At 42.0% G+C, this 25,995-nt stretch overlaps 1 protein-coding gene across 1 annotated transcript; it reads right to left on the reverse strand.

Annotated features, from left to right (window-relative positions):
- Positions 1–1,133: 1,133 nt before the first annotated feature.
- CTPS1 (CTP synthase 1) lies at positions 1,134–25,068 on the reverse strand. The gene is made up of 19 exons (XM_053267142.1): positions 24,813–25,068; positions 21,541–21,718; positions 20,897–21,067; positions 18,619–18,719; positions 18,191–18,307; positions 16,975–17,058; positions 16,654–16,734; positions 15,326–15,477; positions 12,628–12,760; positions 11,695–11,783; positions 10,955–11,049; positions 10,326–10,388; positions 8,890–8,933; positions 7,721–7,817; positions 6,494–6,549; positions 6,308–6,404; positions 5,700–5,844; positions 2,769–2,859; positions 1,134–2,388 (listed from the first exon to the last, which is right to left on the reverse strand). Exons 2-18 carry the CDS (start codon positions 21,704–21,706, stop codon positions 2,775–2,777), a joined length of 1,776 nt encoding a protein of 591 aa, XP_053123117.1. The 5' UTR covers positions 21,707–21,718; positions 24,813–25,068; the 3' UTR covers positions 1,134–2,388; positions 2,769–2,774.
- Between the last annotated feature and the right edge of the window lie 927 nt (positions 25,069–25,995).

Consider the following 25,995-nt stretch of genomic DNA (forward strand, 5'->3'; position numbering starts at 1 on the left):
AAGCACCTCCACATTACTTAGTGGTCCAGAGTCCTGCTATGTGAGTAGGGGGCAATTTTCACTGAACTGAAGCACTTTAACAAATGGCAATATGCCCCTGAAAGCTGCACAACCCTCAGGGACACATTTATGGATGTTAAAGAACACTTCTAGGGGAAGGAGAGATCATGAGACTCGCCCCCAGGCTACACAGTGGGACTCTAGGTTACTAAATACTGGGCAGGCGCTTTGCACACAAGGTGTCTCTGCACATAGTGAGGATGTTGGCCATAGTTTTTAAAATTAAAGTACCATGGGGATAGCCAGCTGAAACGTCACAATTATAATTTATGTTGACAGTGCTACTAAAGGTTAAACTGGAGTACAGGGGGGAAACCACTTGTGGAGTTGCTGGGCAACCATAGTATTGCATTTTCCCTCTCCTCTCTTTCAGGCTTAATGCTAACTAACCAAGGCATCAGAACCCAAGTGGAAAGGTTATGCAGCTACCACCACATCCTAAAGCTGCAGTGGTGACAAGAGCAGTGAAGACAGTGCACATATGTGTGTCCATCAATTCAATCCTTAATGTGAACTCACTCACTAACCAAGCTAATTGCACACCACTGATATGTGCATATGGAAGAGACATCTTGAAACAATTCAAGGGACAATCCTATGCATCAGGAACTAACACAAACTGCAAAACACACACACACACACCCTTAGGAAAGCTGCATACATTCACAAAATCACTCAGTCATGACTGTCAAAATCAGCTCTAAGGCCTTAGAATATATTCCAATGGCTAGCTAATGACTAAGCTGCCAACTCATACAAGATCACTCCTCTTCTGCAAACTGGAGATGTCCACTATGATGTTCAAGTAGACTGCTTGTATGCACAATGGTTTGTGCAGCTGGGCTGGTGGATGACTGTTGCAACTGCCAGTCAACTCCTAATCTTACAGTCTGCTATGTCTAATCTTGGCCATGAAACTGTAAATCAGCCAATGCTACACAATTCACACACAAATGAAAGGGAAATGTATTCATTACAACAATGCACATACCTTTTCATCTTCTGTGATGAACAAAGTATCCATTCCTGACTTACATAATCAGACCACAAAATAAAAAACATGGAAACAGAAAGAAGTACAAAGAAGATATAATCTAGAGAGAGGTCATATTTGTTAATAAAAGAGAAAGGCGGGGAAACAGCCTTTAAGCTCCACCAAAGTTAATAGATGACCAGAACAAAGACTCAAAATTGTTTTTCTCAAGTGTTAAAGAACTGAAGAGTACTTGGACATATGGTACATTTTATAGCAAAAAATAATATATATTTTCTCCTAACACGCAGTTTATGGCTTAACACTGGCAAGAGGCAAGATTACAAAACACTTGATTCACACAGTTCCTACCACTGCTGGAGGTCTGGCATGATCTTTTAATTCCCATACAGGTTGTAACAAATACCACAAATATATTGGTGAATTCCCCCAATAGAAACTGGAACTATATGGAGCCACACATTTGCATGTGGGGCATATTTACATGCAGATATATTCCCAGCGGAGCAAAAATAAAATCAAGAGGGCCTCCCTTACAAAAATAAGGACCTCAGAACTTCTAGTCCAAGGCAGATCTCTCAGTGAGAGTTGCAAAGGCAGCTTCTGAAAAGTCACTTTCTTGTGTACACAGCCCCCTTGATGCAAGGAGTAATAGCAGTCCAGGAAGCAGGACTTTAAAAATAACCCCTCCCTCACTTAAGCTTTTAAAATAGGGGGGAATGTTGCACACTCACATGTTATTTATAATCACTGCAGCATGACGTGACCTGTTTCAGACCAGAGTTAGCCAAAGACTCCCATGTTTCATGAGCAGGAAAATGAGACTCCTGGAACAGAGGTTTGGAGGTAGCACTGAAGCACCAAATTCATCACTTTGTTTTAAATACCTATACGGGTCACATTGTAAGGTTAAGTCGCTCTGCTCTACACTCACATCTCACAATCCATTAAGAGGGCAAACATCACAACTTAAACTCCCATAATGGAAACACAAACAAAGCCTGAAGAGAATTTTTTTTCTGGCAGTGCTTATGACTAGTACAATGGCTTTTCAAGCCCCCTCGGAAATCCAAAATCTGGATTGTGATCCGTTGCGAATCTGTCCCACTCCTTCCTCAGATTCTGGGCTTCAAGACTGCACATCAGTAGGCACTACAGTGTTCGCTTCTCAGATTAAAATGTAACAAAATAGATTTAAACGAACAAAAAAGGAGTGGCATGATTTCTCAAAATAAAAATTATGACAACATGATTTAAGAGACTTCAGCAGTCCAACTATTGCTATAAGGTTGCCTGGAAAGTTCAATGGAGGATCTTCTCATAGTGAAGCATACCTGGACAAAGCAGGGAGCAGGAGGAAGAGGAAGAGAATGTATTATTAGCTTCTATTAGGTATTAAGTAAGTTCTCAGTCACTTTCCAATGAAAATGCCCAAAGCGATTTACAGTTGACCATAACCAAAGTATACAGGCCAAGTTCAAACTGGACAACTCAAGGAGATGCCACCTAGTCTGCACTTCATGCTTTGAAACAGCCCACCCCACCACCATGAGGTGTCAAGACCTAAACAGACAATTATTTTCCAAGCTAAGAAACAGTCAAAGAGGTGTGGTTCAGTTTTGCAACTGGGGAATGAAGGGTGGGGAAGAGAGAGGAATGCAAGAAAGACAAATGAAATGAATTGAAGATCCATAAGATTAAAAGCAGACATTACCAGCAACTATTCATGATTCACAGTTGTGAACTTCAGTTCTGTGATCTCAGAATCCGGTGAACTACTCCCACTTCTGTCACTATATGTATCCCTGTGAAGTTCAAAAGTCAGAGAAATTAGGTTTGTCGCAACACGCCTCAGAACTCCTTAGCTGCTATTCAAGTTCATTTAAGTCATCTAGCCATGAGACACATCATGTGCTACAGCCTGCAACAGTTAGTTTCATGAGGCCTTTATTTCCCCAAACTAGTCCAGATGGCAACATTTCACATTCTGGCAACATTCCACATTCTCTCAGCTTTTAAGGAATCTCATTCCCACATCCCTCTTGGGGCTTATATTGTTCTTAAAACAGACTGGTGTGTCCAGAGAACGTGGCATAGAGGCTTCTGCCTCAGAGAGTGAATGAGTGAGGCAGACACTAGATGGCAATCAGGATTCTTCCAGTCTTGATTCTGCAAGCAACATCATGCATTTTACAGTAACAGTTTAAAAAAAACAACAACAACCCAGTAAAACAAGTAACAAAGGATAGTGTGTAGAATGTACAAAGGGGAAACCCTGTTTCCCTTGCAGTAGGCTGCAGAAGATCATCATGGCTCTGGAACACTCACATTAAAATATGGAAGAGAGGGGCAAATTGCATCTTTTTAATGCTGTGCAGAAAGCACAAGTCTCGTGCACATCCCCACCCACCCCTTGGAGCGTCTGTGCAAGATCCAAACACATCATTCTTTCCACATAATCACTGGACTTCTATTTGTTACCATGAGGAGATCAGATCCTTTACAAAGAAGCCATTAGCAACTGGGCCTAGTAGGCTAAGGATGTGAATGACACTTTGTGTTCTTCTTGCAGACAACCCTCCTAGAAAGAGCAATTTTGTTCCTTTGCTGCAAGGGAAATGTCGTTTCCCCCGTTATAGAACTCTATGAACTATACAGCCAGAACAGAATGGGTGGTTGGGGAGAAGACGGCAATGAAAGATTGTTTGATAGTGATTTTTCCCCCCCAAAGGCATAGAAGGATACAAAGAACTGACCTTCACTTAGGCATGAGAAAGAGCATTTCGAAAACTGATACCCAAAGCATAGTGTCAGCAGCCTCCTCAAATACTGACAAGAGCATATTGATATATCAGCACAAAAGAGACAGACCAATTTATCTTAGAAGGGAGATCCTAATCGAGCCAAGATGGAAGCACAAAGTCCTACATTTTCCTTTCTACAGAGGTGTTGGTGACCTCAGAAAAGACCTAGTCATACAGTTAACAACTTCTAATCTCTCACAAAAATCTAGCAGCAGGAACTTCCATTGAAAAACAGTCTGTGGCAATTTTTCACAAAGGCCCGCTAGCTTCCTGACTAAATACAGAACTCCAGTATGACAGTGTTTGCTATACATACAACGGATACAACCCTTATATTGGGCCAAGAGCATTTAGCTGTTGGCCTCCCATTTGCCTCTGGATAAGTAAACGGAACGCACAAACAGAGCTAGGCAGAAGCTAATCTACAGCTGCCTCACAATGTTTAAAATTTACGTTAAAAACAAAGGATGATGGCGCTAGAGCAGATACACACATTATATGCAGAGATAACAGTACTATAGGAATCTGAATCGTCACTTCCTCTCCCCTCTCTGTATTGCCAAAGCCAGTTTTGTCCATAAGATTGCAGGCTTGCTGGATCAGAACAAAGTCCATCTTTGCTCACTGCCCAGAGACAAAAGTTTGGGCTTTATACAAGTGTAATTAATTAATGTAATTAATTAAGTGTAATTAATTAAAATAAAATAATCTAGACCAAAGCATTCCCCTCACCCATCAGCCAGGAGGCTCTGCGACACTCACAAGGAGGCCATGCCAGCAAGACATCCCTATTAACCATCAGCATGAGAAAGAAGCTCTATGTTTACCGATCATGGCTAATTAGTACTCTCTCCACACTGTTTGTAATTTTTAAATAATTTTATCCAGGAACCCCACTTAACAGAGGCAAATTATTTTACCTGTACAGTACAGTCTTATGAAAATCCTGCACTCGATTCATCAATCCTGGCTTTATGAAGTGCAGAACTGCCTCAGTTCCTCCCAAACTCATTTCTTCCCTCCCTTCCACACACCCCGTTCCCTTCCATTCATCTTAAATTCAAACACTTCTCAGTGTCCTGGAAGGTTTCAAGTTGACCCAGCTGCTATTGCTAGCACAGAATTATTTGTATGCCCGAAGAGCACTTTTGTTGCATTGTTTTCGTTACCATCATCTGTCATTCACGGAATTGTCACATTTCAGTGACAATAGTGAATTTTATGTTCATCTGCTATGTTTGCTGAACTGCACTGAGGAAAAAGGAAAAGGGTTGTCCCCCAGTACTCCTCAGAACACTCTGCAAAGCACACATATGTCAAGGGCGGCAAAGGGCTACCCTGCAGTGTTCCCTGTAAGAGGGATTCCTTCCCAGATGTTGTTGACTACAACTCCCAGCATTCCCAGCTGGAATGGCCTTTGGCTGGGGACTATGAGAGTTGTAGTCAACTACATCTGGGAATCCCTCTTACAGGGAACACTGCTACCCTGTCCTCTAGAACCCTGAGAAAGAACCACTGACAAAATATGGTTCTGAAAACCTAGACACACTCTGGGTCAGCACTGGGTCTCAATGCACTGCCTAAGGGTCAACTTGTAGCCATGTGTGTTCAAGAGCGTGTCCCAGCTACAGTCTCCTACAGAAGAGCAAATCCCAAGGATGGTGCCTTCCACAGGACAAGTTTCTGGAGAAGCACTGCAGTTCCATCCCATCATTATGCAAGACACTGCTGCAGTTAGACAAAAGGATACTATATAGCCTGAAGCCTGAGACAGATTAGTACATCACATTGCTCAGGAAAGGGCTGCCAAGCAAACAGGCAGGATATTCAGTTGAACTCACCTGGGGGAGAGTCTGCAACCTTTCTGTAGGTAATGTGTGAGCCTCCCTGCAGAAGCCAGGAGGAGGCCAAAGTAAGGGGGAGATGGCTTGATGGGTCTGGAGAGGAACTCTGGATGATACTGAACACCAACAAAAAATGGATGGTCTAACAGAGAAGGCAATAGGTGTTTTATTAGGAAAATATTTGAAGCAACCTCACTCAGTATATCATATATAGTGCGATTCTGGATACTATCATCTCTTGGCCACTTTTGTTCCATCTGGCATGGGTGTAATTTCTATTGGACAAGCAGGGACAAATGTCCCTGGGCCCAGAGGTCCCCCAAGCAGACTGCCCCACCACCCCTTCTTATCTTGGCCTCCGGGGGTGAGCCAAATGGGGCAGGCCACCATCACCTCCATGGCGGCGGTGGCGGGCACTGTGGCTGTAGGGACTCTCCGGCCACCACAGATAGCGAGGGCCACCTGTACACTTCATTTCTCCTGCAGTGCTCATCATTAATTCTTTCCACCCAAGGAATGAAGAACTCCTAGTCTTAGTAGTATCTCATAGTTGCCAAATCTCGTAGTAGCCCACATGCAACCCCTCAGCTGACTCAAAAGCTCACCTTCTAGTTCAACCACCTCCATTCGCTCGCCTTCAACATCCTGGCCCACAAACTTCATACCTTTTTCTTCAAAGGTGTTTTTCAACTCTGGATTCACCTGTGAAACAGGAAGAGTCATGTGATCTCTTACTCTCATAGAAGTCAATGGGGAAAAATGATAAAGCTTTGCAATATGCTGGATGATACCTCAAACCTGTGTCTATGCCTCTCTTCCAAGTAGTCACTATCACCATACAGTTTTCCTATCCAGAAAGAAAATACAACCCTTAAATGATTGTAAACTAATTCAGACACTTCCTGGAAGCATTTGATTGGCTACTGTGGTACACAGGATTCTGGACTAAATGGACCTTTTTTGTTCTGATCTAGCAGCGATGCATTTATGTTCTTAGGCAGGACAGTGATGATTTGTGGCATTTCCTTCCAGTAGAATCTGGTTTTAAAGCGAACACATCATTTTAGAATTGTTAAACTTTAAAATTGTTAAACTCTGACCTTGGAGGGGAAAGCAAATATTTAATGTCTGAATAGCGTCTAAATACCACTCCAAAGTCAGAGTTTAAGAACTCTAAAGTGATGTGTTTGCTTTAAAACCAGATTCCACTGAAAGACAATTCTACAAATCATCACTGTCCCACCAAATAATGTAAACGCAACCCTGCTGGATCAGAACAAAAAGGTCCACTTAGTCCAGAATGCTGTATACCACAGCAGCCAACCAGATGCTTCCAGGAATAGGCAGGGCTTGAAGGTAATAGCCCTTCCCCACTATAACCCCACAACAACTGGTATTCAGTGGCAGGCTGCCTCCAGATCTGGAGTTCCATGGAATCATCATGGTCAATAGCTACAGGCACAATCCCTCTCCTTTTAAAGTCATATGACCTAGAAGCCATCACAACCTACAGCAGTGAATTATGTAAATTAATTATGAATTGTGTAGAGATTGTGTTTTTATTTATTTATTACATTTTATATCCTGCTCTTCCTCCAAAGAGCCCAGAGTACTACATACTTAAGTTTATCCTCACAACAACCCTGTGAAGTAAGTTAGGCTGAGAGAGAAGTGACTCAGAGTCACCCAGCAAGCATCATGGCTGAATGGGGATTTGGACTCGGGTCTCCCCAGTCCTAGTCCAGCACTCTAACCACTACACCACGCTGGCTCTTTGTCCCGAATCTACTGCAAATCCATTTCACTGGATAAACTCCAAGTTCTAGAATGAGAGGAGGAGGAAAAACCTTCATCCCCAGAAACAGAGCAGAGGCTCTTGATTTGACAGAACCTTTTTGCTACTTTCTAAAATACATCTTGCATTTCTGCCATCACACAGTAAGTTTTGGCAAAGCCCACCAATAACCAAATGGAAGACAGGATAGAAAGGAGGAAAAAGGAACTAGGAAATGCCATACTCATGAGTGAGTTTGTGGTCTGGAAAATTGTTCTCCTTTTGCCAAGCCTCATAGTTCCACCCATTTGACCAGGATTATGTTCCGGCATGTCTATTACCTGAAGGAGATAATTCAAAGGATGCATTGTGACTGAAAGGGAATTAGAGGGCAAACACTGCTCAACAGGATCATCAAAAATGTATTTTTACCTGACAGTTACAGGCTAGAAAAGAGAGGCCTAAAAGGGCTACTAACCCTAGCAACATCTTTTCTTGGAGAACACTTATGATGTAACAGAACTAACCACCAAATGCACTCAAACTCATTATCCAAGCATCAGTTCCTAAAATGAATGTCAGGAAGCTGAGGCTATACCTATGGAGGACTCAACTTGTATCCTATACATTCCTGCAAATGGGACCCAAGAGGCAACATTACAGGGAGCCCATTTCTAGTATGGTGAATCATCCCTACTTGTCTGTCTTCACACTCCTCACTCTGAAGCCAAACAGGTGTGAAAACAGATTTCTAAATAAAAGTTTGGTTTTTATACCCTTTACACTGGTCTTTCAGTTTGTTTTTTTAAAGGTTTCAAGGTTTTTAATCAAAATATTCCTTTCCAGCTCCCCTCACTCAAGTAACTACCTTTCCAGACACGTGGTATAACTAACAATATTGGAGAACCTTTCAAAATAACTGAGCAATTTTGTTAACCATGAAGTTAATACTATCCCAGAAGGAGGTATATGATAGCAAGTCAACCCTACACTCACAGTAGACACTGTCACTTGTAGACACCAGCTGCCATGTTTTTATACTTCTAACCAACCAGAAATTATAAAGGCTGAATTCAGAACACAGTGATATTTCCAAGTTTTCATTTAGATTTGTATCCCACCCCATTACAAGTACTCCGTTCACGTGCACAACGGTAATTTCATTGGCCATCTGACTTCAGTATTATGAACTCTGTTGTTGCACGGATATCCACAGCCACATTGTTCCCATCTTGATCTCTCACATAAAACAACAGCTCAGCAATTATTTTTTGTACTCCACAAGGTGGAGGGGAGGTTTCATGCCAAATCATGCTTTGGCTTAATTATTAGTGAAGAGGAAATGTTGAATTCCTTGCCCATGACATGATTGCAATGCATATAATTACACCAGACTCCAAGTCATATACTTACCACTGGATGTGTAGTTTTGGGGTCAAATTCTGTAGAGTTGGCATCTGTAGATTACAGATTGATTAGATACAATTTGTCCTACAAACTTACATCTTAAATAATTCCTATTCCTCAAACCATGGGTCATCTTTTTCCACTAGTCATACACAGTGCAATCCTATGCATGTCTACTCAGAAGCAAGTCTCTTGAGCTCCCAGATAACCATGTACAGGATTGCAGCCACAAACTCTTTAAGAGTCAGCCTAGCTGCTCATGATAGCATGATCAAATAAGCATATTAACATGTATTTTTCAGCATTTTTATGACATTCATATTTTTGAATCTTGTGCCTGCAGACTCTCTTTTATAAGAAGTGTTCCTTTTTAAGTGCTCCTTAAAAAAAAAAAAAAAGCTATCAGAGGACTATTAAGACACACTAGCTCCAAAACACTGAGCTGTGAACCCCAAGTCCTTGAGTCAAATGTTTCCTCAGTCATTGATCCGTTCAATCATCTTAGGCAAGTCATTCTTCTTCAAAAAGCAGCTGGCAGGGGGAATTGTAACGTGTACAGCTGTATGATGGGGGTTGGGGAAGGTCCATCCCTTTCCTTCTGCTCTGGACCCAATCCAAATTTGCTTTTCTCCACCCTCTGCACAAAACTATTAGGCGTGGAGGGGAAATTTTACAAGCTTAAAAAATTTAGTCACGGTGTTTTCTACTCTGCAGCTATCAACAGGTTCAAGGGAATTGGGGCGTGTTTTGGATTGGAAGGGGGGGGGGAAATTGAGTTTGAAGCATAGGGCGTTGGGCCCCTTCCCTCACATCCAAAGTAGTCCAGCCCTCCCCAGCTGGTTTTTGAAAAGAAAAATGACACTGGGTTCTCCAAACACAGGACTGGATCCTAAGAAAGTTAGTCATCACTGAGTCCTATTGAAATTAATGGGATGTAAGTGAGTCACAGCTAACATCATCAAGTTCAATGGTGTTTAGTTGGGATTCACTGGCTTAGGATCCTACCCATAGAGTTCTAATATAACATGTTGTTCAGCCCTCAGCCTCTATAAATATGGGGATAATACAGACCTATCATGCAGGCTCACTGTAGAGATTACCGAGAATGTGTATGAGAAGAACTATATGTAAGACACAATGTGTTATACTAAGATATCATAAAGCACTTTAAAATATGCTTCAAGTCACTAAGAGAAGTACTGGAAATACAGTCTTATTTTCCACTTCCACTGAAATTAGGTCAACTGGCTTACCATTTTCAAACAGCTGGAAACAGTTACAAAAATTGGGTGAGTAAAAGTGTGTGAAGGTTGTCTTTAAGGCTTTAAGTTCTTGTAAGTGGCAATTTCTTTATACCGGACTACAACAGACACTCATCATTAGTGACCCTAAATATTGGCATCCTCAACCACAACTAGGTACTTGCTCATCATTGACTTTACCTTGCCAGCCCAAGACTTTGCGTGCAAACTCCACAACTGCTAGCTGCATTCCCAAGCAGACTCCTACAGAAACAGAGTAGGAAAAGTATATATAACTAGTACAGAGCTCTCTCTGGGTAGTTCAGAGAAAGCAGCACAGAGTAGATTAGCTTTGACATAAAGCTGGAACTCCCCGATTCTGTGCCTAAATCCTTGGAAGCACTCCAATTACACAGCCTTTATTTACACTAGGATCCACTTGGTCACAAAATATGACAATGACCTGCCCCCCCCCCAAAAAAGTGGGGAGGACTGTTGATTTCTGCTTCTTCACCCCAGAAAGCATGAATCCTGAAGGAAACAGAAACTGCCTATTACTACCCTGAAAATCCTCTTCTCCCACAAGCCAACCCATCAGCTTGAAGCCATACACATGAAAGGGTCAGCAAAAGTGCATAGCAGCAGGCTCCCCGTTCACTACAGGGTTCCTCACGTATGTGATCCTTGCATATTATAGTGGTAATATAGCCTTATGGTTAAATTATCCAGCTGGGATATAGGACAAGATGAAACTTCCACTTTTTCAGATAAGATATTTCAAATTGACATACAGATATACATCGATACTAAGTGTTGCAGCATATTCTCACCTAAGAAGGGCTTTTTCTGTTTCCTTGCCCAAGAAATTGCTTGTATCTTCCCTTCTGTCCCTCGAACACCAAACCCACCTGGAACCAGCACTCCACTATACAAAAGTGGAAAGAGTCCATTCAGTAAAACTTGCAAGAGTGCTTGGCTTTCCACATAATATATTTTATGGCCCTCTGTGTTATAATATATTTTATAGCCCATTAAGACTCTCAGTGTTAGAGTTAGGTAAGGCTTTGATGTCCAGCTAGATGCAGCAAACCATACTACATTCCAAAGGGCAGAATCAGATATTAAATGGAGACGCCTGCTCTAGTACTCTGGGTCTCTCCAAAATGGATGCATCTCTACAATGCAGAGTGCTTCCTCCAAATGACACCTGCACAAGAGTCCAGGCAGAAATTCAATAATCCAGCCACAATAACTTTCTACAGATACACCCAGCAGTTTTGTGTCTGATGCATCTCTACAAGGGACAGTTCTTAGTCGTGCTGGCAAGATATCTTGCTACTAACTCCATGGCAGTAGAATTTCTTGTATATTGCTTCCAGTCACATAGATGTGTGGCATATAATTTTCTCAGGTCACAAGATAAAACACAAGCCTGCCTTTTCAACTCATGTTCAAATAGACTGGACCAACCAGAATGCTGTGCCAAGCAGGAAACAATAAGAGAAGCTTGCAGAGATAACAGAAGTAGGTGTTTTCTCTCAGAGAGGACAGCAAATTATGAATGCCTTACTCAGCACTACAAAGTTTTTGCCAGGCCTCATGGTATCGGACTGGCTCCTCTTGTAAAGTAGCTGGCTCCAAGTCAGCAGAATCAATGTACTAAGGAAAAAAGCCATTAAAACAAGAGGGTATGAGAATTATTGTACCAGAATTTATTTCTCTTCCAATATATTTTACACAGCTTTGAATTATTTTCTTTAGAAAAGTAAACAAAGTCCAATACAAAACATAGGGTTATATACAGAGAAAATGAATCCTGTATGAACAACACTGAAGTCAATGGAGACAAGTTGTAACTCACGTAAGCCCCATTAATTTCAATAGGGCTTCGTTAGTACTGCCTTGCTTTGGATACAACCCATAAACTATTTAAAATTATTAATACTATCCTATTTTCACTTAAATATGTGACTAAAATAAATGTTTTCACATATAAAACACATAGCAATATTAAAAGTAGCATCAGTCAATCAACTCCATATACAGCAATCAGTCAGAAACAAAACACCTGCTGAAATGATTAAGTCCTGCTTGAAGAAGTCAAAGAACAATGAAACCAAGGAAACACCACCAATAAATTTACTACTGTACTTTTAGTATTAGAATTCAATATAACTTTTTAATACTCTATCAGATTGTCTCTATTTGTTTTGGGTAGACATGTGTATAGAAATCAGTGCTGAGGTCCACTTTCTCTTCCTCATTTTTGCATCCTAAGGAGCTTGCGGCTGACGCCCTACTGGCCACATCATTTCAGCACTCACGCCCCTTGCTGGCACCAGTAAGCTAGAAAGTGTTGCACTCCCATAAGTATTACCACCTTACTACCAACTGCTACACGACTCTCAAAGCAGGGGGGGTTCATCCTATTCAGTGCTGCTTTCAGCTTTGAATGCTAATCTGGGGAAGACAGATGTTCTGCTGTGGCTGGTAAAATGCATACCTTGATTTCAAGCTTGTGATTAATAGCCAAGGCAGAATGCTCCAAAGCTTTGATGACAGAAGCATAGGAATCGGAAAACTTTGTGTATTTGCCAACAAGAGCAATGGAGCAGGTTTCCAACAAACGATCATATCTGTGGAAATAAAACAAAACACAACATAGATTTTGTGTGGTTACTGCCCAGACACATCAACTCAAATACCAAATGAGTAATCTGAATTAACATGTCTGCTTTCAGGCTTGATCTGCACACTCAGCAGATGGTAGACTCATAAGATGGCAGAGTGGAAGATACCACTTCAGAATGAAGCGGGGTGGAATCACATTTTTAATGCTCACCTTTCTAAAAAGCCTTTCTGCAAATAAAGAATTTAACAGAACAACTAAAAGAAAAAGCTAGAACCCCTCTGCTTCTTGGGCAAGTTTTTCCACCAGCAGAGTTTACACACGTAAGAGAAATACTGTGGCACTCCCTGCTTGTAATCTGAAGTGATGCAATCCACTCTACCACATTATTCTGTTGCATAATGCCCCTGCTAACTTGGCAAAGAGGCACCTTTTAACGTGGTGATTCTCTTTATTTAGCAGCGGGAGAGTAACTGGCCCTATCCACCCCCAGCACAGTACCTCCAATGACTGTTGCTGGTGTCTATATTTTGTTTCATTTTAGATTGTGAGCCCTTTGGGAACAGGGATCCATATTATTTATTTATTATTTCTCTGTGTAAACCACCCTGAGCCATTTTTGGAAGGGCGGTATAGAAATAAAATAAAATTAAAAAATTAATAAATGTATAGACCAGGCCTCGGTACATACAGGAAATATATTAATTTTCATATATTTAAATCAGGTGCTTAACTATTTCAGGCAGGACATTTTAAAACTTAAATACTCACTCCCTGATCTGAAAGAATACACAGATCACCAAACCCTGAGTAAGGCAAGTCCATCTTGTTATGCTGTGCCTGAATCAGTTCCAGTGTCATTATACTAGGTTTGCCCCATTACAGAGTTGCAGTTATCAGCAAATTGTTACTTTACCTGAATCCAAGACTAGGTTTCCCCCCCAAGTTTTTTGATATCTCTAAATCAGGAGTTGGTCTTAAATTCAGAGTCCTGTTCCTTTTGAGTAAATGCAGCTGTAACCTCTACTTTTTAAGGGGTTTGTTTTAATTCAGAGTCATCTTCGATCCAGATAAATACAGTATCTGGTTTTAGACTACTGCTCTTACATTGTTTCTATTAGTATTGTATGCTATGTTTTGTTCCATACTGAGAGCCACCTTGCACCTGTTTTTAATAGAAAAAGAGAGGATACCAATATCTAGCCATTTTATTTGTTTGTTTAGATCTATCTAAACCACTCTGGGGAACTTCTGTTGAAAAGTGGTATAGAAATATTTGTCGTATTCATATTTAAAACAAACCAGCGGCTCTGAGGTGGCCAAAACCCTTCTGGACTGTGTCTAAGTTCTGCCTTACAATGCTCCATTAACAGCTTTGCAAGACTCCACTTCTAGGAATGAGGTTATTAAGGCACAGTGCTGTCAATCCATTCCATGATGAGCTTATCTGAGCCATGCTCGAATTGTCCCAAAGCTAACGGTATCAGACCATAACTCGCATCTCTTCAGAAAAAGCAGTCCATGAGATCAGACTTTAGGCAAGATTTTTTAAAGTCAATTTATCTTCTGCAAAATATCAAGTTAGTTCACCCATAACAACGAAACCATGGATTTGCTGTTGCGCCTCAACCTTGTGTGGTCCTTCCTGCACACTCCAATTCCCTCCTAACTTTCTTAGGGGGGCAAACCATAGGTTTGCTGTTATGCAGAAACCCATTTCAAATCTTGGTTTTCAATTCTGAAAAACTACCTTTTGTCTGAACCAGGAAATAAGGGGCATGAAGGAAGAGCATGGGAGACAGCACAAGAGTCCACAGTCTAACTGTTACATATGAAATGAGCCATTATTTATCCCTAAAAGCGGCAGCTAATTCCAGACAAATAACTGAATGTTTGTCTAAAGAGTACAAAGCAGACCCAGCCAAACACATCTACATATTACAGGTACTTCAGCAGAAGTTCTTTCCTATCAGCCATCTGGGCCAGAGGAAGGCTATGGACTTCTCAGAGGAAACTGGTTGGCCAAAGCAGGAAATGGAAAGCTGAACTTAATGCACCTTTGGTCTGACCCAACAATATCTAATGACTATCTTAGAGATATCTTGTTGGTCTGACCCAACAATATCTAATGACTATCTTAGAGATATCTTGTTGGTCTGACCCAACAATATCTAATGACTATCTTAGAGATATCTTGTTGGTCTGACCCAACAATATCTGACCCAAGATCTGCAACCTTGGAGAAGCCGTTGCCAGTCTGTGTAGACAATGCTGAGCTAGATGGCATTGGAAGCTGACTCAGCTTCCTATGTTTCTATCTAACTTGTTGGTCTGACCCAACAATATCTAATGACAAAAACCAAATGACTCTTAATTTACCTATTAGAAGATGTACAGTATCTACAATTCTTCAGTGAATGAAGAGGTAGAAGCAGAATTTATTCTTGTCAAGACAGAGATGGAGCTTTGGCTCAAGGGGTGAGAAGGGGCACCTTTGTAACTATTCTTTTGATAACATGGAACGTGAGAGTAGCATGCCAACAGAGTGATTGCGTCCCAGGAGGGAGTCTACCTGTCAGCCATCTCCTTCCACTTCATGAGCATTCTCCTAGGCTGCTTCTCAATGGGAAGGTCAAGTCTGTGTAGGAAGTAATCAACGACACCTTGCTCCTCTAGCAACAGAGGGACCCGATAAATAGAAGAGACATCATGAACACAAATGACCTATTTAATAAAACAGAAAGAAAAAGGTATAATCAGACTGCATGTTTATGATGATGTATACAACAATAGAAGAATTCGACAGATTAATGAAGAAAGTTACACAAAACAAGAGTGTGTTGCCAGACAACCTCTCTGACTCCCCTGGTAGGGATGTGCACAAGCCTGTTCAGAGGTCTTCTTATGGGCCTCCGGACAGGTTCCAACACTGGCCAGTTTGAAGGCGTGGGTAGGATAACTTTAAGGGCAGGGGAGGGTGCATTTACCCCTCCCTCCACTTTCCCCCCACCGGCGCTCGCCGGAAAAACTGTCTGACGGGCGCACGCATGGTCGCGACTTCCGGCCACTTCCGGCCAATGGGGCAAATGGGGCAGCAGGGAGGAACGCTGCCGCCCCGAGGGGCTTCCAAATGACAGCGCGCCGGCGGGGGAAATGCGGCGGGAGGGGTGAGTACACCCTCCCCCGCCCTTAAAGCGCTACCCCCCGTTGGCAACGAAACGCCCCCAGTGCTGAAACGTTTTGGAGGCCTTCATAATGGCCTCCGAAATGTTTCGGGCACATCCCTATTGATTTGTCTCCATCCCTTGCCTATAAGCCTTTCCACACTACTGAGGTGTTTTGTAATTTTTGATAAATTTGAAGGCTGTTGTAGTGGACCCAGACACACTAAAAGTCCACTTGGTAGCAGTGGTAAAAAGTTTAGGAGGAACAGAGAGCTGTTCCTCCACAAGTGGTGGTAGCCATGGGGTCTGTCACCCACGGTAGTGCAGCGGGGCGGTTCCTCCACATGTGCTGGCGGTGGTGGGATAGCTATTCCTCCACAGGCATAAAGACTATGTAGAAAAAGCTGACACACTCATCTAAATCCCATGCATTAATAAATGTTCTTTGTTAATACAAAAAAGAAAATACAGAAGACTAGCCCTAAGCAGCAGGGAGAACATATCGTGGAATGCAGTCAAAGTAAAATTCCCAGTCAAGTAGAATCGGTACAATAGAGCCCTTTTGTTCTGTGCTTCACCTGAATAACAACTGCCACACCCACACCTTCTCCAAGTCCAGGACCCCTGAATCTCCCCACTTTGTATTGGCTGCCTTTGTATCTAAAATGAAACTGCTCTAGGCAAAAATATATGTTGATGGATGGTAACAAAGTGTTTACAATGGAGCAGTTTTTACCTGTTCTGGTTCCACATGGCAAAACATGGAAATCTTCTCTTTGACTGAGGTATCTAGAGGTGTGGAGCACCTGCACACAATCTAGTAAAGAAAATGATGACAATAAAACTAAGAGAAAACTGCACCAAGTTTTAATCTAATAATAGCAATTCCTAGATTGTCCAGATTATACATGGTAAGATTCCACCAACAAACTGCTATGCATCTTCCTTGGTTATTTGTTTTACAAGGCCATGGGTGTAGACATAATCTTGCCATCTCATGGTGGCCAAAGGTTTCCATAAAATGTGTGCAACTGCTACATATCACAGCAGAACTTACCAGATCTGGTGAGAGACCAAGACCCCGGAGTTCACGAACACTATTCTGGGTGGGTTTTGTCTTCTGCTCTCCTGTAGAACTTGGCTAGCAGTCAAGTGTCAATAAACAAATGTTAGAAAACAGTGTATCAGATCAAGGGCGCTTCAAGTACTGGCCAACATGCTCTGAAAACCTATGCTGGTGCTTTCAATCGGCCCGCACTGCTGCAGGCATCTAAGAAAACACTGGTGGTCTTGTGAGCAAAAGGCTGCATGGCCACACTGGAAATGCTGCCAGATCAATTAGTAAACCTGTGCAACACATTGTGTGTCACAATAACTATAAAAGACTAACAAGTTTTAACATCATCTTTAAGAAAGCCTCATGTGATTTTTGGAATGACAGGTATGTTAATATTTAATCATTATTTTCACCTGCATAAAAGAGGTTTACTTATTGATAAAAGCATTTTTAAAAAGAAATCTCACTTAAAGGGGAGTGTTAAGCAACAGTAGTTAAGTGAGGCAATTTAACTTTTCACTGACTAAATTACATCAGGCAACATACAGTCATGACTAAGTATCACTGAAATCAAGATACGTTAGTCATTAGTAACTTAAATCCCATTAATTCCACTGGAATTTAGTCATGACTAACTTAGTCTGGATGCTGCCCTGTATTTCAGAGTCCTGCAATTACTTACTTGATAATTACCTTGGGAATCAACTGAATGAAAAGCATCTTACCACAGGAGTTAGCCAAGACATGAACAACTCTGTTCCTCCCAGCTTTGATAATTTATTATCTTTACTGAGTCAAGAAGGGTAGCCAACTATTTAGGTATAGCCTTCTTTAAGAGCATTGCTTGAACTTTTTCTCCAGTGAAAATCCATACAACTGAAGACACACATCAACTAGTTTGGGTGTTTCACTATATATGTATGATAATCTCAGTTACTATATTTTACTTTTTTAATATCTATGTGTAAGCTTTCATACTGAATTTTAACTGCTACAATTCACAGTATTGAAAATTGTTAAACATTAACGTCTTCTGCTGTTTCTGAGGACATCCTTCTAATAATCTTAGCTGTAGCAAACAGATCACAACTGATCAACGTTTTAGATGGAGTTGTTTTCCTTCTCTCTCTAAAATGAACTGGGCAAGTTACACTACATGTAACACAGTGTTGGACTAGAATCAGCACAAACACTGAACAGCTTTTCAGAGCCTTACCTGGGGTACCAGACTGACGTGAATATTACAGAAGTTCTCTCGCTTGACTTTGAACTGAAATTGGCGGAATGCCTCAATGAAGGGCATGCTTTCAATGTCTCCTACAGTTCCTCCAAGCTAGAAAAAAAGCATCTCAAATTAAACACAGTACTCTGCTCTTAGACCACATGGCCTGTGTCAATGTCATCTGAGGAACTGTCAACAGTTTTGCTTAGAGCACGACATGTAATAAGATGCTGGGTGATGTAATTAACGTTTGTGTTTCCTTTCCAAAAGCCAATCCAGGCCAACCCTAAGTGAACAACAAATCAAAAGTGCTTTGCAATCAGGCTAAAGCATCCCTATCAGTCTTGGTCTAGAATACTACTGCATCTATGCATGCTAGTTTCTAAAAGGTAAGACATAGACACAGAAGAGACTGTACCAACCTCAATCACACAGACTTGAGGTTCTATGCCATCTTCATCTACAGGGATTCGTGCCTGCCTCATTACCCACTCCTGGATAGCATCTGTAATGTGGGGTACAACTACAAAAACAAGAAGGGAAGAATCAAGAATACAATATGTTTCCCAATCTAAAACTCTTTATATAAGTCACTTGCTGTTATGCTTCCTTTGCTCTGTATCCTAAGAAAGAGCTTTGTTCATTTCAGCACAATCCTGCTAACCAACAGATATTTGCCGAAACTTTCTAGTAATAAGTCTCACAGGGACTGAAGTCCTATCCTTCATCACCAGGAGATACTGTATTACTTTTCAAATGTAGAATGATAGTACACATTAAAACTAGAGTGAGAAAGCAGTGAGACAGAAAAACAGCTCTTCCACATAAACAGTCTTACGTAACCAATATCTGACACGCAAATGCTTAAAATCCAAGTGAAGCAATAATCATTGGACCACATCCCATCATTCAATAAATAGCAGCTTCAGGAAGATTATGAAAAATGACAGTGAGAAAGAATTAGAATCATCTGGGTCAAGGAAGGTAAAACATACCGCAGATGTTGAAGAAAAGAATGTTTGGAGAATAGGGCAGACAATTGAGTAAACAGGAAGCAACAAACCAAAACAAGATTTAGACTCAGGAAAGGATCTTAAGTCTCAAACCAAATTAGCTATAAAACCCACCGCATCCATGAGTCAAAGTAATCTGACTTTCTAGCTAAAGAAATATTAATTTATTGGCAACCAAACTTGCTACCACGCCAACCCTGGTGTGGAATCTATTAGCCAGTTTCATTCTATCAATATATATCATATTACTGCAGATTATTAAAATATGTAACTAAAATTATTATTGTAAGAAACAGCTTTCAAACTGTGCTTCAAAGAACTCTAGGCTTCCTTGGAAACTTATCAATGGGGTTGCTCAATTAGAAGATGAGCAATGGGTGTCTCTTCTCCCCGTAAGTCACTCCCCTTCAAACCAGAGCAGCAGAAGAATGTTAAGGATGTTCTAGAGCTCACTCCAAATTAAAGCAAGACAATGTGACCCAAAGGAACTGGCTCTGCACCTTCAAACATGCCCCAGAATCTTTTGCCAAGCAAAAGTTCCAAGTCATGTGTGACATACAGGGTTTCCTCAAGAAACGTGTAGGTTTCTGGAAAGTAAATTTTTTAAAAACCACTAGTGTAAGATGGGAACTGATTGCAGAGATCATATAATACTGGTTTTGAAAGTTCTACGCCAGCTGCCTTTAAGTTTCCAGGCACAATTCAAAGTGCTGGTTTAAGTTTTAAAGCCTCAAGTAATCTGGAGACAGGATTTCTTAAGAAACACCTTGTTCCCACATAATACCCTGCATGTTCCAAAATTTTCAGGAGGTAGCCCTGTTGGCAGCTCTCATATTTATGGTGGATAGAAGCAGCAAGTGAGATCTCAATTACTATGGGGGTCAGGAGGCAAAGAGAGTCAGGGGAGGTAAACCTCAGATGCCTATGCTGCTTCAACTAGACTGGAATTTTGTTTAGTGTGGAAGGTAAAGGTATCTATTGCATCTTGGCCAATACTATATGCTGCTTTGAAGACTCCAGTCAAAATAAATAAGTAAATAAATAATTTGAAGCCCTAAGTAGTCTGGAGACCAAATATCTGAAGAACCATCTTCTTCCCATATTCTCCAATGTGCTCCGAGATCTTTAGAGAAGGACATATTGGCCATTACTTCTTTTATAGTGCATGGACAAGGGCAATGAAATCTTGAGCCACTTCTTTGATGGAACCTTGTCTTTGGTACTTGCCCCAGAGTCGTACAATTAACGAACTCCCTGTTTAGCAGCTAACTTTGCAGACTAGCAAAACTTCTCTCTTTATACAGTGGCCTTTGGCCTATAAATCATCGTGTGGCAAAGCTGTTTTAGAACTGTCAAGATGATATTTTAGGGGTGTGTGTGTGTTTTAATGACTTCTTTTTTTTAATGCTGTAGTTTTTTGGCTGTTTTTTTTTTTTTTTTTAAGTTGCACTCCATTGTGCGAATCCTCTGTGGGCTGAGCAATGCTAAACAGATGTATTTTAAACACACATAGATTTTAAAGTGTTAAATTTCTTGCCAGCTATAGATAATTAAAACAGCATACTAAAGTCAACTTAAATATGCAAAGAACTCTATTTTTGTACTTCAAATGACATGAGGCCCACAAAAAAACCCAATATACTGATTTTTACCAACAACTATTAAAAGCATATTTCCAATATTTTACCTTGAACGGTTTTGCCCAGGTAGTCTCCCTTCCTTTCTTTGTTGATAACATACTGATAGATCTTCCCAGTGGTCAAGTTATTGTCTTTGGTGAGTCGGATATCAAGAAAGCGTTCATAGTTACCCAGATCCAAATCCACTTCCCCTCCATCATCTAATACAAATACTTCACCTGCAACCAAGAGTGATATTCACAAGTGAGTAAACTTGCTTGAAGCATTAACTACCTCCTCCCTTATGATCTCCTGAGAATATCCTCTTAATTACTGCATCTGTGCACAGGACACAAAGAGCAGGTTCTTGGTAGCTACAACCCTGATATCCTTTCTCCCATTCAATAATGTCAATATTGCTACTACAAGCCACTATTTTTGTTGTGGTTTTAATGGGGCCTACTATTTATATTTTATAAATAAAGCTCCACAATTTAACACAATATCAAAGAGACACCTTTTACCCAGAAAAAAGGTGGATCACTAACCACAGCACCTGGCAAGTTCAAACCTTCATAGTACTGTGAAAAAAGTGTGTGATTGCATTCAGACTAACACAAAATATGTCCTAAGCATTACTGCACTCCTAAAAGTTAATTATTTGCTTCTGTGTTACACTAATATTAGACAGAACATGTTCTTTCCGTCTTACCATGCTCATAAGGTGAGAAAGTGCCTGCGTCAATATTAATGTATGGGTCAATTTTAATGGAAGTGACGTGCAATCCACATGATTTGAGAATTGTCCCAACGCTGCTGGCAATGATCCCTTTCCCAATGCCAGAGATAACACCACCCGTTACCAGAATGTACTTCATTTGCTTTAATAGCTGGAAAAGAAAACAGCAACATAGTGAACACCTCTGCCTAAAGAAAGAAAAGCTGAGATGATCATATCTTGGAAGACCGATATTTAAAATTCAAGAAATTTCAAACTATATAAATTATAACTTATTATATCTTACAAAAAAGATAATGGTGTATCCAGTATACTACTACTGCTACTTTACTTAGCATATCTGTATACTAATTGTATACTACAATAATTGTATATTATTGTATAACAATAATAAACAAGCCTATCACTAAATTATATCTGATATTTGTATTGCAAGCTCTTCAGGACAGGGATCTGGTTTTTTTGGCATATGTAATTATGTAAAGCATCATGCACAGCACATCATGCACAGCACATAAATAATAACCAATTAAAATTAAAATAACCTACTGCCAAAGAACACAATCCATCTAAAACAATACATGGGATTTAGAATTCCAAGAATTTTATTTCCCCAGTAGACTACTACTGCTGCTATTAATTAGCATTATCAGGGGTCAAGAAATGTTGAGCCCTGATATGTTGACTCTGTTCACCAGCCAGACAAAATAGTTTACTTGCCAGATGGATCCTTGAGCGACATTGGTACCTCCCTGCTGCCCCGTCCTCTCCTTGGACCTCAAGTAAGCAGAAGTAGCCTGTGTGTATGTCGGCATGCACGAGCGAGCCCAACATGCACACACGCCCAGGCTACTTACTTCCAGTCCAAGGAGAGGACGGGGCAGCAGGAAAGTATGCTACCGCCCCGCCAGACTGGTTTTTTAGAGAGCACCGGCGGGTGAGGGGGGAGTGTGCTCCCCTGCCCTTAAAGTTATCCCACCCCTGCTGCCAAACTCGTTGAACCAGCCAGTGTTCAAACCTGTTGGGAGGACTGTAAAAGGGCCTCCAAACAGGTTCATGCACATCCTATGCTGGACTAGATAGGCTTTGGGCCTGATCCAGCAGGGCTGTCCTTATGACATCTTAACTAATGAAGTATGTGTGTTTCAAGGGACTGCAGGGATGTGTCAGGCACCCTTGTACAACTCCCCCAGTTCCCCTGAACATGCGCTGTTGTGCAAGAGCCCTTAGCACGTGGAGCACTATCTGCACTCTAGATGTGCTCTGTAAGATTGGAAACACTGCTCAATGCATTCTGAGAATTGGGTAGAAAAGATGGAATGTGCCCTTGAGTCGGTGTCAATGACCACAGAGCCCTGTGGTTGTATTTGGTAGAATACGGGGGGGGGGTACCATTGCCATCTCCCGCACAGTATGATATGATGCCCTTCAGCATCTTCCTGTATCACTGCTGCCTGATATATGTGCTTTCCATAGTCTGGGAAACATAACAGCAGGGATTCAAACCGGCAACCTCATGCTTGCTAGGCAAGTCATTTCTCGCTGTGACTGCACAGCTATTCGATTTCAACCCTTTTCAAAAATCTCTACTTTCAGAAGCAGGAAGAACCCATTATGAGTCAAGAGCAGGAAAACCAACAGAGGAGGAATGTAGGGGGAACATAGGAAGCTGCTTTATACCCAGATCATGGTTCATCTGGCTCCATACTGTCAAAACTGAATGGCTACAACTCTCCAAAGTTTCAGGTAGGAATCTTTCCCAGCCCTACCTGAAGATGTAAGAGATTGAACATGGAACCTTCTGCATGCAAGCATACAGATGCTCTTCCACTGAGCTTTAGCCCCATCCCCTAAGAATATCTTAGGAACATAGGAAGCTGGCATATACTGAGTTAAACCATAGGTCCATCTAGCTCAGTATTGTCTACACAGACTGGCAGCAGTTTCTCCAAGGTTGCAGGCAGGAATCTCTCTCAGCCCCATCTTGGAGAAGCCAGGGAGGGAACTTGAAGCCTTCTGCTCTTCCCAGAGCGGCTCCATCCCCTAAGGGGAATATCTTGCAGTGCTCACACATCAAGTCTCCCATTCATATGCAACCAGGATGGACCCTGCTTAGCTGACAAGTCATGCTTGCAAACACAAGACCAGCTCTCCTCTCCTAAGACAGTGCATCTGACAGCAGACAGTGCTCACATGTAGACATCCATCCAAATGCAAACCAAGGCAAACTCTGCTCAGCAACGTGGACAATTCATGCTTGTTACCACAAGATTGGCTCTCCACCCCAAACTGGTGGGCTACTGTGTGAAACAGGATGCTGGCCTAGATAGGCTTTGGGCCTGATCCAGTAGGGCTGTTCTTATGTCCTTCAGAACAGATGAGGCTGGGCTAGGACCATGGAGATCCAGGTTCCAATCCTCATTCAGTTTATTTTGGGCCAGTCATCTACTCAGCATAAATCTACCTCTGCAAGGATAAAACTGGGAGGGCGAGAGAGTGGAAGACAAATGGAAAAGGCCACATGCGCCACAACCTGAGCTCCATGATGAAAGGGCAGGATAAAAAGCCAGTGAGTAGGAGAATGGTAAATGCAGAGAGAAACATGCCTTCTCATCATGCAGTCATCTCTATATCCATTACCTTCCTATGCTTTTTATGATGAGCAGCATAATGTGCCAGCCAAGGGGGAAGCAGGCATCCTGCATTTCCTCAGGAGCCTGACACTGACTTATTTTTTTTTACATTAACATCCTGCTCCTCCTCCAAGAATCCCAGGGCAGCCTACAGGGCTGCGTGTCTGCTTTCAGACCTATCCATCCGTCGCGTTGCTTTTCTCTGACAGATGTATAGCACGTGTCCTTGGGGCGTATTTATCCCATGAATTTCCTTGGTTGTTTTTATGTCGCTTTGGCAGAGAGAAAACTTTTAAGGTTTTTTGTGTTTTTTTAAAGAAACATCCTCAACTCCACTGAAATAAATGGTGTGGAGGGAGGAAAGCTCCCTCAGCTCAGCTTCTTCCTCGGGCCCGGACGTCCTTCACCTCGCCCCCCCCCCACCACCCCCCAGCCTGTCAGTTCTGAAGTGGGGGCCCAGCAGCTCGACCCCCTCTCATGAGGTCACCGGCTTGACACGCCACCGCTTCTTTCCAAGCGCCCCCCCACACACACACACACACGGCACCGAGCCGGGACCAGAGACGCCCCCCCCCCAACCCACGCACCCCCTTCGCCGAGCCTTTTGCTTACCCGCTCCGCTGACGTCAGAGGCAGGGAGGCGGCGCGCGCCCACAAAGCCACGGCAGGAGAAAGGCCTGGGATGGAATGGGCGGCTGGGGGGGGGGGAGTGAGAGAGACCGCAAGGCCAGCAGGCAGGATGGGGTAAAAAGGCTCAGCGCGCGAGAAGCCGGGCCGGCGCGCGCGGTCGAGCGCATGGGAAGGGGGAGGAGCGAAAGGCGGGCGGAAAAGAAAAAAGGGAGGAGGGAGAAGAGGGGGTGAAAAGAATCTCCGTCTGTGGAAAGGCGCCTGCGCCGAGAGGACTAGCCGCGCTTTCGGATAGGCTGGGATTCCGGGAGAGGGCGGGGCTGAGGGGAGGAGCTAGCTTAGATGAATGAATGGAGAGGGAGGGAAAAGGAGATCTTAAAAGGCGCCCACATAGTAGTTCATAGGCTTGGTACACCGCCCGGAGTCTTTGGAGTGGGGGGTGGTGTATTAAATGCTTCAAATAAATAAATAAATAAATTTTATTTATTTATTTTACATATGTGTATACCGCCCAAAAGTTAACGTCTCTGGGCGGTTTGCAACAAAAAACAAAAAGTTGAAACATTAGTGAAAACAAATAAAACGACAAATTAAAACATTGGTTAAAATGAATGACAACAAAAAGCTAAAACATTACAAGAATTTAAAACCTTAAAACAATATGTTTTTTTTAAATGAAGTTAAAACTATTAAAATGGTATTGAATCAAAAGCCTGGGTGAACAAATGTGTCTTTAAAGATTTAAAAAAAATTGTCAGAGATGAGGAAGCTCTTATTTCAGCAGGGAGTGCATTCCAAAGCGTGGGGGCAGCAACTAAGAAGGCTCGAACCTGAGTAGCCACCAGACCAGCCGGTGGCAGCTGCAGACTTACTCTCCTGATGATCTCAATAGGCAGTGGGGTTCATGCCGAAGAAGACATTCTCTTAAATACCCAGGGCCCAAGCCGTATAGGGCTTTATAGGTTACAACCAGCACCTTATATTTTGCCCGGAAATTTATTGGCACCCAGTATAGCTCTTTCAATACAGGAGTAATATGGTCTCTCTGAGATGACCCAGAGACCAACCTGGCTGACACATTCTGGACCAACTGCAGTTTCCGGACTACATACAAAGGCAGCCCCACATAGAGCGCATTACAGTAGTCCAGTCTGGAGGTTACCAGCAG

This window comes from Hemicordylus capensis, chromosome 7 (assembly GCF_027244095.1).
Source record: "Hemicordylus capensis ecotype Gifberg chromosome 7, rHemCap1.1.pri, whole genome shotgun sequence".
Classification (NCBI taxonomy): domain Eukaryota; kingdom Metazoa; phylum Chordata; class Lepidosauria; order Squamata; family Cordylidae; genus Hemicordylus; species Hemicordylus capensis.